The sequence below is a fragment of the Somniosus microcephalus genome, chromosome 9 (assembly GCF_052327205.1).
Source record: "Somniosus microcephalus isolate GS21.2 chromosome 9, FLI_Smic_1.0, whole genome shotgun sequence".
NCBI classification, from domain to species: Eukaryota; Metazoa; Chordata; class Chondrichthyes; order Squaliformes; family Somniosidae; genus Somniosus; species Somniosus microcephalus.
In genome coordinates, this window is record NC_140995.1 from 23982102 (window position 1) to 23996274 (window position 14173).

At 43.5% G+C, this 14173-nt stretch overlaps 1 protein-coding gene across 4 annotated transcripts in view; it reads left to right on the top strand.

Annotated features, from left to right (window-relative positions):
- The window catches only part of arhgef10 (Rho guanine nucleotide exchange factor (GEF) 10), a 361849-nt gene that overhangs the window by 45260 nt on the left and 302416 nt on the right, over positions 1–14173 (top strand). For all 4 annotated transcript variants that reach the window (XM_085996438.1, XM_085996437.1, XM_085996439.1 and 1 more), the window contains one exon: positions 6175–6282. In XM_085996438.1, coding sequence (XP_085852564.1) covers positions 6246–6282 — 37 coding nt within the window. In that variant the 5' untranslated portion in view covers positions 6175–6245. The remainder of the gene's footprint in view (positions 1–6174; positions 6283–14173) is intronic.

Here is a 14173-nt window from a genome sequence, read left to right on the forward strand (position 1 = left end):
TGACCTGCACTGAATATTTTCTAATTATTAGATTTAGGATATTGCTATATCTGAAGTTGAATGTGATATTTCGTGTACCACTAAAGGTGACTTTATAAGTTGCAATTTACATAGGATTACATCGGATATACGGCACAGAAACAGGCCATTCGGCCCAACCAGCCCATACCGGCGTTTATGCTCCACTCGAGCCCCCTCCCAGCCTTCCTCATCTAAATCGATCAATACAACCCTCTATTCCCTTCTCCCTCATATGCTTGTCTAGCCTCCCCTTAAATGCATCTATACTATTTGCCACATTCTTGCCACTCTGTCAAGAAGTTTCTTCTGAATTCCCTATTTGATTTCTTGGTGACTATCTTATATTGATGGCATTCAGTTTTGCTCTTCCCCACAAGTGGAAACACTCTCTCTGTGTCTACTCTATCAAAACCAGATACACTCTGGAGTTTAGAAGAATGAGAGGTGATCTCATTGACACATACAAGATTCTGAAGGGGATTGACAGCATAGATGCTGAGAGGTTGTTTCCCCTGTCTAGAACTAGGGGGCATAGTCTCAGGATAAGGGGTGGGCCATTTAAGACTGAGAGGAGGAGGAATTTCTTCACTCAGAGGGTTGTGAATCTGTGGCATTCTCTGCCCCAGAGGGCTGTGAATGCTGAGTCTTTGAGTATATTCAAGGCTGAGATAGATTTTTAGACACTGAGGGAATGAAGGGATATGGGGATCGGGCAGGAAAGTGGAGTTGAGGTTGATGATCAGCCATGATCTTATTGAATGGCGGAGCAGGCTCGAGGGGCCGCATGGCCTGCTCCTGCTCCTATTTCATATGTTATGTTTTCAATTCTATCCCTCGAGAAATAAACCCTAGTGCTTGGTTTGCTTTTGTTATGGCCTTATTGACCTGCGTCGCAACTTTTAGTGATTTGTGTATTTGAACTCACAGTTCCCTTTGCTCCTCTACCCCATTTAGATTCTTATTTTCCACGTAATATGTGACCTCCTTAGTTTGCTTACCAAAATGTAATGGCCCAGAAATTGGTGTCGGGGACTTCCCGCGAGTGCAAGCCCCCGACCTACACTTACATAGCGCGCCAACAGTTGAAGCCTGGCCCTGCGTGGATTTCCTGTCAGTGGCCCGGTTCAGCTCCCGTGATCCAGCGGCGTAGTTAGTTCGATGAGCCGGCTGGGATCACGTGAGCACTGGGCAACCAATCGGAGGTTGCAAAAGTTCATTCATGAGTTTGATAGTAAGAACTGTCAAACTCCTGAAAACTCCGGGTGCCCAAAACAGTACTTAAACTTCAAATAGAAGTTTAAAAAAAATCCCACTAATTAAATGAACTATTAATAACTGTAAAAAATTAATTTAAACAATTATTCAAATTTTTGAAAAAAATAATTTTTTAACATCGGGTCTAAAAATACACTTACCTTACTGTAAAGTCTTTAATAAACCTGTGGAAAAAAATTTCTAACTTTAATTATTAGACCACTTACCTTTTAAAACTAAGTCCTTACGTCTGCTTTTTTCATTCGTAAAAAGTTGAGGCCTTCACACACGGGCAAACCTTTTATAAAAAAAAAAAGAAGGAATTTCAGCGCGCACACGCAGACTCCTGCGCACACACGTTCGACCTCTGAACCCCTTGGTTCAGAAGAAAGGAAATGCCGGTTGTCCGCGCATGCGCTGTGCATGCTGAAAACCGACACTTCCATCGGGCCCACGCGCGAGTACCCTGTCCGTACTCACGCGTTGGGACCCGAATTACTGGGCCAATAACTCTCACTTATCTGTGTTGACATTCATTTTGAATCATCTGCCCATTCTGCAAGTTTATTGACGTCTTGTAATTTGCTGCAGTCCCCCTCAGTGTTGACTATCCCTCCCAATTTGGTGTTGTCCGCAAATTTGGAAATTGTGTTTTTGATTCCAAAGTTTAAATCGTTAAGATAAATTATGAACAACAGCGGTCCCAGCACTGATCCTTGTGGGATCCGACTTCCCACCTTCTGCCATTCTGAATGGTTACCCTTTACCCCCTACTCTCTGCTTTCTGTCTTGCAGCCAGCTAGCTATCCATTCTGCTACTTGTCCCCTGACTCCACATGCTCTGACCTTATTCATCAGTCTGTTATGTGGTACCTTATCAAAGGCCTTTATTTAATCCTGAACTTGTGGAATAAACGTTGTTTTCAACAAGTTCACATACATTTGCCTCAGAATCCACAAAGTGGCAGTTCCCGACTGAAGGAAGTCATCAGCGCCGCAGAGTGGGGCAGACATAGAAGGAGAAAGAACTTGCATTTATATGGTGCCTTTCACGGCCTCAAGACGTCCCAAAGCAATTTACAGCCAATGAGGTACTTTTGAAGTGTAGTCACTGTTGTAACGTGACAGCCAATTTGTGCTCGGCAAGGTCGCACAAACAGCAAGGTGATAATGACCAAATAATCTATTTTAGTGATGTTGGCTGAGGGACAAATATTGGCCCAGGACACTGAGGAGAACTCCCCTGCCCTCCTTCGGATCTTTTATGCCCACCCGAGGGGGCAGACGGGGCCTCGGTTTAACATCTCATCCAAAAGATGGCTTCTCTGACAGTGCAGTGTTCCCTTAGTACTGCACCAGAGCGTCACCTAGATTTTGTGCTCAAGTCTCTGGAGTTGGACTTGAACCTACAACCTGCTAACGTGGTAATCCAGTGCACTGCAGCCGAGGAAATTGACGATGCTATTATTTTAAAAGATTCTCATGATTGGTGAATCCCTTGTTTCTGCTGACAGGTGTTTGAGGTGAGCACTTTTCATTAATCGTGCTTACTTCACTTCTCTAAGGCTCTGTACTGGGTGGGTAGGAGGATAGCAACTGAATGATTCAGACTATCAAAAGACCAAGGGTGCCAACACCCTTGCCCCACCCAAATAGATTGCACCATCACCGAAGGCCACTACCTGCTGGATTCTAGGACTCCCCCCCCCCCCCCCCCCTCCCTCCCTCATACAACAGCATCTCGAGCATCCTTCCCGTGAAGCTACTGATGCAGCTGCCTTTAACCCATTCAATGACCTGAGTCTCAGTGCTGTTATCTCTAACTGGTTCTATCTGCTGCCCGAGTCCCCTCCCATAGTCGTGACAAGCAGAAGAGGTAGGTAAAAAGGGAATAAGGGGGGGAAAAAAATGGAAGGACCCAGAGGGAGATGAAATGAAGATGCAGAGAGATCATTGAAATTTAAGATTGAGTGAGAGAGATGGAAGTGACAGCTAAAATCATTTTCTGGGGAGCAGCCAGATGGTTCCCAATGGTTGAGCCTCTATCCTGTCTGTCACTTGACTTAATCCCGAACCCTGTTAGTAGAGGGAGCTTAGGAGGTTCAGTTCATAGGCCATTAAGATAATTGAGATACTAAGCATGGGATTGTGAGGTTAAGTAGGTGCAAGGGGTGTCAGGAGAGGAACCATCCAGAGTCCATGGGTAAGTATATAGATCATTTTAGTTCAGTTTTGCTAAATGGTTTGCGAATATCTTCAATATGTTATTTTAGCTGGAAGTGTTGGGGTTTATGCACAATTTAAGATGTTTGCTCAAAATGAGGGGTGGGGGGGGAGAAATTGAGCCATTTGGTTGGGTTTGGGGTATGTTGTGGTTTGCCCATAAGAACATAAGAAATAGGAGCAGGAGTAGGCCAATCGGCCCCTTGAGCCTGCTCCGCCATTCAATAAGATCATGGCTGATCTGATCCTAACCGCCAATCCACTATCACAGAACCATCTCCTGAATCTAACAGAATTAAGACACACAAAATAGGAGCAGGATCAGGCTACATGGCCCCTGGGCCCGCTCCGCTACCCACAGGGCCATGACCGATCCGAACCTAGACTCGTCCAAATTCCTGCCCGCTCCCCGTAACACTTAATTCCCTTTACTTCTAGGAAACTGTCTATTTCTGTTTTAAATTTATGTAATGATGTAGCGTCTACAGCTTTTTGGGGCAGCATATTCCATGGACCTACCACCCTCTGAGTGAAGTAGTTCCTCCTCATCTCAGTTTTGAAAGAGCAGCCCCTTATTCTAAGACTATGCCCCCTAGTTCTAGTTTCACCCATCACCAGGAACATCCTCCCCGCATCCACCCGATCCAACCCCTTCACAATCTTATATGTTTCAATAAGATCGCCTCTCATTCTTCTGAACTCCAATGAGTAGAGTCCCAATCTACTCAACCTCTCCTCATCCCCGGGATTAACCGAGTGAACCTTCTTTGTACTGACCCGAGAGCAAGTATGTCCTTTCTTAAGTATGGACACCAAAACTGTACGCAGTATTCCAGGTGCGGTCTCACCAATACCTTGTACAACTGAAGCAATACCTCCCTATTTTTATATTCTATCCCCCTAGCAATGAAAGCCAACATTCCATTGGCCTTCTTAATCACTTGCTGCACCTGCATACTAACCTTTTGAGTTTCATGCACCAGGATTTCCAGATCCCTTTGTACTTCAGTACTTTCCAGTTTCTTGCCATTAAGATAATAACTTGCTCTACGATTTTTCCTGCCAAAGTGCATAACCTCACACTTTCCAGTATTGTATTCCATCTGCCAAATCTCTGCCCACTTACTTAGCCTGTCTATGTCCCCTTGCAGGTTTTTTATGTTCTCCTCATTCACTACTTTCCCTCCCATCTTAGTATCATCTGCAAACTTTGATATGTTACACTCGGTCCCCTCCTCCAAATCGTTAATATAGATTGTAAAGAGTTGGGGACCCAGCACTGACCCCTGCGGAACACCACTAGTTACTGATTGCCAGTCTGAGAATGAACCATTTATCCCAACTCTCTGCCTTCTGTTAGATAGCCAATCCTTTATCCATGCCAGAATATTACCTCAATCCTGTGATTTTTTTATCTTAAGCAATAATCTTTTGTGTGGCACCTTGTCAAATGCCTTTTGGAAGTCTAAATACACTACGTCCACTGGTTCCCCTTTATCCACCCTATACGTTACTTCCTCAAAGAACTCCAGCAAATTTGTCAAACATGACTTCCCCTTCATAAAACCATGCTGACTTTGTCCTATTAAATTATGATTATCCAAATGTCCTGTTACTGTCTCCTTAATAATGGACTCCAAAATTTTACCTACCACAAATGTTAGGCTAACCGGTCTATAGTTTCCAGCCTTCTGTCTACTGCCCTTTTTAAATAAGGGTGTTACATTAGCAGTTTTCCAGTCTGCCGGGACCTTTGCCGAGTCCAGGGAGTTTTGGAAAATTATTACCAATGCATCCACAATCCCTACCGCCACTTCCCTCAAGACCCTAGGATGTAAGCCATCAGGTCCAGGTGATTTATCCGCCTTGAGTCCCATTTATTTTACCGAGTACCACTTCCTTAGTGATTTTGATCATGTTTGGCTCCTCCCCCCCCCCCCCCCCCCCTTTAGCCCCCTGTTTGTCCAGTGTTGGGATATTCTTAGTGTCTTCTACTGTAAAGACTGATATAAAATACTCATTCAGTGTTTTTGCCATCTCCATATTTCCCACCATTAATTTTCCGGTCTCATCCTCTAAGGGACCAACATTTACTTTAGCCACCCTTTTTCTTTTTATAAAACTATAAAAACTCTTACTATCTGTTTTTATATTTTTTGCTAATTTACTTTCATAATCTATCTTCCCTTTCTTAATCAATCTTTTTGCTATCTTTTAAAGTTTCCCCAATCCTTGATGGCTTTCCCTACCTATTTGTAAAAGAAACTGGTTTTTGATTGGTTTGCGTTTAGTCAATGGGATATTTGAGCCGAACTAAATGCTAAACTTAACGGTGGTTGTCAATCATGTCACAATTTGTTTTACCCTATGGATGTGAAACTCCTTTGTGAGGCATGAAACTAGGGATATCTGTTGGATTCCAGATTTTTAATTGTATAAATAGATATATTTCACTAATTGACTAGACTTACTATTACTATTTTTGTTACTGCTGACTGACTGATTTGTCACCTTGTCCATGCAAGTTTGCACCTTCTCCATGTAAAGCTAGAGGCTAACTCATATTGGAATATAAGTGTTGAACTGTTGTTTTTTTGTGACTGCGAGCCAACATCTTTTCTTAATTTTTTTTAACAAATCCCACCATGACTAATTATATTCACTGTTTTTATACAGGGGAATGAATTCTATCAAGGGATGCGCTGCACACTCCGATAAGAACGTGTCCTAGGTGAGATCCAAGCACCATGGATCCAGATGAGTTCCCACCCCCACCTCCTGAAGGTAATAAACGATGCAATTCTTTAAGCCACACCCTATGTGCAAAATGCTTTAATGTCATGAGATCTGCAGTGGTAACTTTAAATGTTTCCGAGTGACCAATTATGCAATCGATGATACTGGGCCTAAATGGAGGTGGTGAATTTTCACACATTTCAGGAATGCACAAGTCTTGGGCATTTCTAGCATTTTTAAAATGCCATGGTTAGACTGTTCATCCATTGTGTGATGTTTTTATGAAATTTCTTTCATTCCTATATTACAAGATAATTACGCGCGGGGAAGGCCATTGGGCTCATTTAAATCCATCCATCCAGAGAGATCATGAGTAAATCAGGAAATAAGGATAGAATGGAGAGTGACATACCATAGTTAAGATGACCTTGAACACAGTAACATTACAGAAGATACATCTTTGCAAAGCAGCATTGCCACACCACGGCTAAAGGAAGTATTTTATGAGTGGGAAAGGCAGTCATTAGAAGCATGTTTGTTTAATGCACTGTAACGTCAAATTGTTGCTTAAATGATTCTAGAGTTATTGCCTCCTCTACGCTATCTGGAAGTTTAGTCCACATATCTTAGTACTAGAATTTAAACTGAATGCAACTGCTTCCCTTACACACATTGTACAAAACGTTTTCTCAGCAAACCCACGGCCACCAATGACCATTCTGAGATGGAAGAAAGCAGCTAAAATGACCCCTTCAATTCCACCCATGATCATATTTCTTGGTATTTTCTATGTTCTATGATGTACCTACCCAATGGGTAACGTCACTTTAGTGGTAAACAGAAGACAAAGCGGCTTCCCTGCGGCTATTGTGCGTCACGGCACACAGGATATTGATACCATGGGTTGCATTTTTAACTCCCGAGAAGACCATAATGTATATTTTCCTGGTGCTATTTTTACTGCATGTAAGGGGCAGAATGTAACCACTCAATGTATAAACTTGCGAGGCTGTCCTCCCTTCTCCTACAAGTGAGAAATTTTGTGCATTAAACAAACATGCTTCTAATGACTGCCTTTCCCACTCATAAAATACTTCCTTTAGCTGTGGTGTGGCAATGCTGCTTTGCAAAGATGTATCCTCTGTAATGTTACTGTGTTCAAGGTCATCTTAACTATGGTATGTCACTCTCCATTCTATCCTTATTTCCTGATTTACTCTTAGCTACTTTATAACTTTTTTATCCCACTGGTGCAATGTACTGTGGGCATGTTATATTTAACCCTGAGAAGATCTAACATCACAAGTTATGCATTATTTAGTTGGGTTTGCTTGATGTGCTCCAGAATTAGCCGCTCTTCTAGCCGAGCCGTTTCAGTACAGCTACAATACTAGCATCTGTCTGACAATGTGGAAAATTGCCCAAGTATGTCCCATCCACAAAAAGGAGGACAAATCCAACCCGGGCAATTACCGCCCCATCAGCCTACTCTATATCATCAGGAAAGTGATGGAAGGATTCAGTAACAATGCTGTCAAGCGGCACTTACTCACCAGTAACCTGCTCTGTTTGGGTTCCGTCAGGATCACTCGGCTCCAAACCTCATTACATCCTTGGTGCAAACATGGACAAAAGAGCTGAATTCCAGAGGTGAGGTGAGAGTGACTGCCCTTGACATCAAGGCAGCATTTGACCGAGTGTGGCACCAAGGAGCCCTAGTAAAACTGAAACCCATGGGGATCAGAGGAAAACTCTCTCCAGTGGCTGGAGTCATACCTAGCACAAAGGAAGATGGTTGTGGTTGTTTGAGGCCAATCACCTCAGCCCCAGGACATCGCTTCAGGCATTCCTCAGGGCAGTGTCCTAGGCTCAACCATCTTCAGCTGCTTTATCAATGATCTTCCTGCCATCTTCAGGTCATAAGGGGCTGTTCGCTGATGATTTCAGTGTTCGGTTCCATTCGCAATTCCTCAGATAATGAAGCAGCCTGTGCCCGCATGCAGCAAGATCTGGACAACATCCAGGCTTGGGCTGATAAGTGGCAAGTAACATTCGTGCTACACGAGTGCCAGGCAATGAACATCTCCAACAAGATAGAGTCTAACCATCTCCCCTTGACATTCAATGGCATTACCATTGCCGAATCCCCCATCATCAACATCCTCGGGGGTTACCATTGACCAGAAAATTAACTGGACCAGCCACATAACTACTGTGGCTACAAGAGCAGGTCAGAGGCTGGGTATTCTGTGGCGAGTGACTTATCTTCTGACTCCCCAAATCCACTCCACTATCTACAAGGCACAAGTCAGGAGTGTGGTGGAATACGCTCCACTTGCCTGGATGTGCACAGCTGCAATAACACTCGAAGTTTGACATCATCCAGGACAAAGCAGCCCTCTTGATTGGCAGCCCATCCACCATCTTAAACATCCACTTCCTCCACCACCAGCACACTGCGGCTGCAGTGTGTACTGTCTACAGTCACTAAAGCTTTTTTGACTGCACTTCCCAAACCTGCGATCTCTACCACCTAGAAAGACAAGGGCAGCAGGCACATTGAAACACCATCACCTCCAAGTTCCCCTCCAAGTCATACACACAAAGTTACATAGATTTGACAGCACAGAAACAGGCCATTTGGCCCAACTTGTCTATGCCGGTGTTTATGCTCCACACGAGTCTCCTCCCACCCATCTTCATCTCACCCTATCAGCATATCCTTCTATTCCTTTCTCCCTTGTGCTTATCTAGCTTTCCCTTCGATGCGCCTGTGCTATTTGCTTCAACTATTCCTTGTGGTAGCGAGTTCCACATTCTTACCACTCTGGGTGAAGAAATTTCTCCTGAATTCCTTATTGGATTTATGAGTGACTACCTTATATTTATGGTCTCTAGTTTTGGACTCTCCCACAAGTGGCAACATTTTCTCTAAGTCTACCCTATCAAACCCTTTTCATTATCTTAAAGGCCTCTATCACTCCTCAATCTTCTCTTTTCCAGAGAAAGGAATCCCAGCCTATTCCAGTCTTTCCTGATAAGTATATCCTCTCTGTTCTGGTATAATCCTTGTGAATCTTTTTTGCACCTTCTCCAATGCCTCACTATCCTTTTTATAATATGGAGACCAGAACTGTGCATCGTACTCCCAAATGTAGTCAAACCAAGGTTCAAATCAAATCAAATCAACTTTTATTGTCATTGTTAGTGCACAAGTGCAGTACAACGAAATGTAGGCTTGCGGCTCCCAAGAGTGTACATTTAGATTAAGACATTTAAACATTCCACATACATTAACATAAACATAACCATAATAAAGTGCATTGGCAGATGTGCAGGCTTTAGAGTTTATTTGTGGAGTTCAGTAGGATGACAGCCCTGGGAAAGAAGCTGTTCCTAAATCTGGTCGTACGGGTGCGAATGCATCTGTAGCGTCTCCCAGATGGCAGGAGGGTGAACAGACAGTGGCTGGGGTGGGTAGGGTCTTTGATGATGGACCGTGACCTCTGTAGACAGCGTTTCTGGTATATGTGCTCTATGGTCGGTAGCCGGGTGCCGGTAATGTGTTGGGCAGTTTACAATTGGGCAGTATAGCAAACTATACAAGTTTAACATAAATTCTCTGCATTTCAATTCTATCCCTCTAGAAATGAACCCCAGTGTTTCATTTGCTTTTTTTTATGGCTTTATCAACTTGTGTTGCTACTGTTTATGTATCCGTACCCCTAGATCCCTTTGCTCTTCTACCACATTCAGACTTCGTATCCAAGCATAAGCCACACCATCCTGACTTGAACATATATCGCTGTTCCTTCATCACCGCTGGGTTAAAATCCTGGAATTCTGTACCTTCACCACACAGATTGCACCTGTTGAGAAGGATGTGGTGAGCTGCCTTCTTCAAAGTCCACTTGCGATGGGCAATAAATTCTGGCCTTGCTAGTGTCGCCCATATCTCAAGAATGAATTTTTAAAATGCCGAAGACGTTGTATGAGTGTACCTAATTAGCTGTTACAATGTAGTTGGCAAACATGCTGACTCCTGGGCAGAGATCTTCCTGTTGAGAACTGTTGAAACGCAAGGTGTGGCTGACCCATTCATGCAAGGCAAACCTAGACTTGAATTGATCAACACAGATTGCGAAGCTATGTGTCAGTCAGTGGCCCAGTGGGTAGCACCCTCGCCTCTGAGTCAGAAGGTTGTGGGTTCAAGTCCCAATCCAGAGACTTGAGCACAAAAATTTAGGCTGACACTCCAGTGCAGTACTGAGGGAGTGCTGCACTCTCAGAAGTGCAGTGTTTCAGATGCAATGTTAAACCAAGGCCCCGTCTGCCCTCTCAGGTAGACGTAAAAGAGTTATCCCCGGTGTCCTGGCGAATATTTATTACTCAATCAACATCACTAAAATAGATTATCTGGTCATTATCACATTGCTGATTGTGGCACCTTGCTGTGTGCAAATTGGCTGCCACGTTTTCTAAGTTACAACAGTGACTACATTTGAAAAAAAAAGTATTTTATTGGTTGTAAAGAACTTTGGGATGTGAAAGGCACTATATAAATGCAAGTCTTTCTATCCTGTTTATTCGTATATTAATATTTCTTTTGTTTTGTAGTTGCTCCTTAGCTTGTAATACATTGTGTGTCTGTGATTATTGAAATAAAGAATAGAATTCAAAAGCAAGTTTTCATTAAGATTCCGAGCTAAACCTGCAAGTTCCCTTTTTAACTGATATGCAAATGATTGAATCTAACCCCTCCTTCACAACATTTAAGCTGAACACAGTGAGGAAAGTTACTTTACTAAAAAGAGTTGTTGGGAATGAAATTATTGTAGAGAGCAATTGGCAAGATGAGAAGTGAACTTAACTCTAATGATCTGATCAAGCTCCACCTACTTTTTGTGCCCTGCTTTCATCGGCAAACTTTCATTCCCTTTGAACTGGCACATGATCTGAAGTGTTCTGGAATAGCGGGATACAGAGTGGAAAATATGATTTTTTTAAATCATTAACTAGTGCAATGGAAATAGTGCAGGTTCCTATCATACCCTCCCAATGGGGGGAATTTTAACCTTAAAAAAAAAAGGGTGGGTTTGGAGCATGCTGGGTAGTTAAATTGTTAAAAATGGGATTCCCGACCTGAACCTGTCTCCAAATCGCCCACTTGCAATTTTAATGGACGGGATGGGGGCGACCAACCCACTCCCAGGGGGCAGAATGTCAATTTAAATATTATAATGAGGCAGGAAGCCTCTTTTTAACCACCATTTTGTTTTTAACTGCATATGGACGGGTTTCACACAATACGTGAAACCTGGCAGTTACAGCAAGACGGGGGAACTGCTAGATCCAGGAGGTAAGTGCCTTTATACCTACCTCCTGGATCTAGGGTCCCTGCCTAACCCACCCCCCGCCCCCACCCCTGCAATCGGAGCCCCCCCCCCCCCACCCCCCCACCAGCAATGATGCTGAGGCTGACCACGGTCTTCCCTTCACGCCCACCCCCCCTCCAACCAATCATCCAGCCCCCAATCCTCTCTTTCTGTGCCTGACCCCTGATCTATTTAGCGGCCTGGCCCAGACCCATCCATTTAACGGCCTGGCTTCCACACGAACCCTCTTTCCCTCTTCTGTGCGGCCACAGGCCTACCCACCGCAGCCAGCCAGCCTCTCAGTCTGGGTGGCTGCGGGTAGGAAACAGAGTCATAGAAACATAGAAACATAGAGATAGGAACAGGAGTAGGCCATTCGGCCCTTCGAGCCTGCTCCGCCATTCAATGAGATCATGGCTGATCTTCGTCTGAGATCATAGCTGATCTTACCAGTGCCTCGCATGCCGATCAGGCCCTGCCATTAAAGTCGGCAGGGTCTGCAGGAAACCCGGCCTCCTGGGTTTCCCAACCTCCTCGGAGACCCCCCGCCGCCTTCCTCCTTAAAATTCCGGCCTGTCTCTCCCATTAATTGAAATTGCCACATTAACACGCTATAGGACTTGGGCTGAAAACTGAGAATCAAGTTTATTAAGAAGTACCATTAAAATTGAAGCAGCCAGCATATTATAATACAGAAGCAAAATATTGCGGATGCTGGAAATACTCAGCAGGCCAGGCAGCATCTGTGGAGATAAAATAGATTATCTGGTCTTGCTGTTTGTGGGAGCTTGCTGCGTGCAAATTGGCTGCCACGTTTCCAACATTACAACAGTGACTACCCTTCAAAAAATAAAGTTCTTCATTGGCTGTAAAGCGCTTTGGGACATCCAGTGGACGTGAAAGGCGCTATATAAATGCAAGTCAAGTGGGGGGGAAATTTAGAAATCTAAGAAAAGTCAAGGCAATGGAGCAGTGTAGCCATTTAGGTAAAGATAAGCTGTGTGTGACAGGAAGGGACATAGAGTTTAAAGGTAATCGTGCATCAGCGAATAAGATGAAAGCAGGGCTAATGGTAAAAGGTTACAATTAAAGGCTCTACCAGAATGCATGAAGCATTTGTAACCAGGCATACAAATGAGTGGCACAAATAGTGATACAGGAAACTCTCATTTAAACGGCACCTAAATATCCGGAATTCTCTATTAACCAGCAAAATTCATACTCCGAAAACAACACCTCAATAACCGGAAATGTTGCCGAGTCCGAGTCTCCCGCGGTGGCCGAGTTAGTCAGTGGGGGTAGTTCTCCAAACTGCCACTACTCTGCTTCTTGGCGCTGTCGGAAGTCCGAACACCTCAAACAGGAGTCTGACTCTGTTAAAAATAGCCTCGGTAGATAACCCTCTCCGTCACCCGGAATTTTTAATCAACCGGCACCATCCCGGTCCCGTCAGTGCCGGATACCAAAGAGTTTCCTGTAAATGGGTATGATCTAATAGCCATTACAGAGACATGGTTGCAAGGTGACCAGGATTGGGAACTAAATATTCCAGGGTACTTATTGAAAAGACAGGCATTGGGGAGGGGAGGGGGTTAGCCCTGATAATTAAGGATGACATAAGGACAGTAGCGAGAGAGGGTCTTGGCTCTCAAGATCAGGAAGTAGAATCAGTATGGGTAAAGATAAGAGATAACAAGGGGCAGAAAACCGTGCTGGGAGTAGTTTATAAGCCGCCTAACATTTGCTATACCATTGGATAGAGTATTAATCAAGAAATAATAGAGCTTGTAACAATAATCATGGGGGACTTTAATCTGCATATAGATTTGGCAAATCAAATTGACAAGGGCAGTCTGGAGGACGAGTTCATGGAATGTATTTGAGACTGTTTCCTAGAACCATATGTCATGAAACCAACGAGGGAACAGGCTATTTTAGATCTTGTTTTGTGTGATGAGACGGTTAATTAGTAATCTCATAGTAAAGGATCCTCTAGGAAAGAGTGACCATGATATGATAGAATTTCACATCGAGAATTTCACATTCTTAAGTCCGACATTAGAGTCTTAAACTTAAAGCCAATTACGTAGGTATGAGGGGCGAGTTGCTAAGGTAGATTGGGAAATTAGATCAAAAGGTATGCTGAAGTAGATAAGCAGTGGCAATCATTTAAAGAAATATTCCAGAATTCTCGATGCGTATGCATTCCATTGAGAAATAAAAATTCCATGGAAAAAATGATCCATCTGTGGCTAACTAAAGAAGTTAAGGATAATATTAGATTAAAAGAAGAGGCTTATGTTGCAAAGAATAGTAGCAAGCCTGAAGATTGGGAGAGCTTTAGAAACCAGCAAAGGATGACCAAAAATTAATTGATAAGGGAGAAAATAGAATGAGAGTAAATTAGCAAGAAATTTAAAAACAGATTGTAAGAGCTTCTACAAGTATGCAAAAAGGAAGAGAGTAGCAAAAGTAAGCATTGGTCCCTTAGATGCTGAAACAGGATAAATTATACTGGGGAACAAGGAAATGGCAGAGGCTTTAAACAAATATTTTGTATCTGG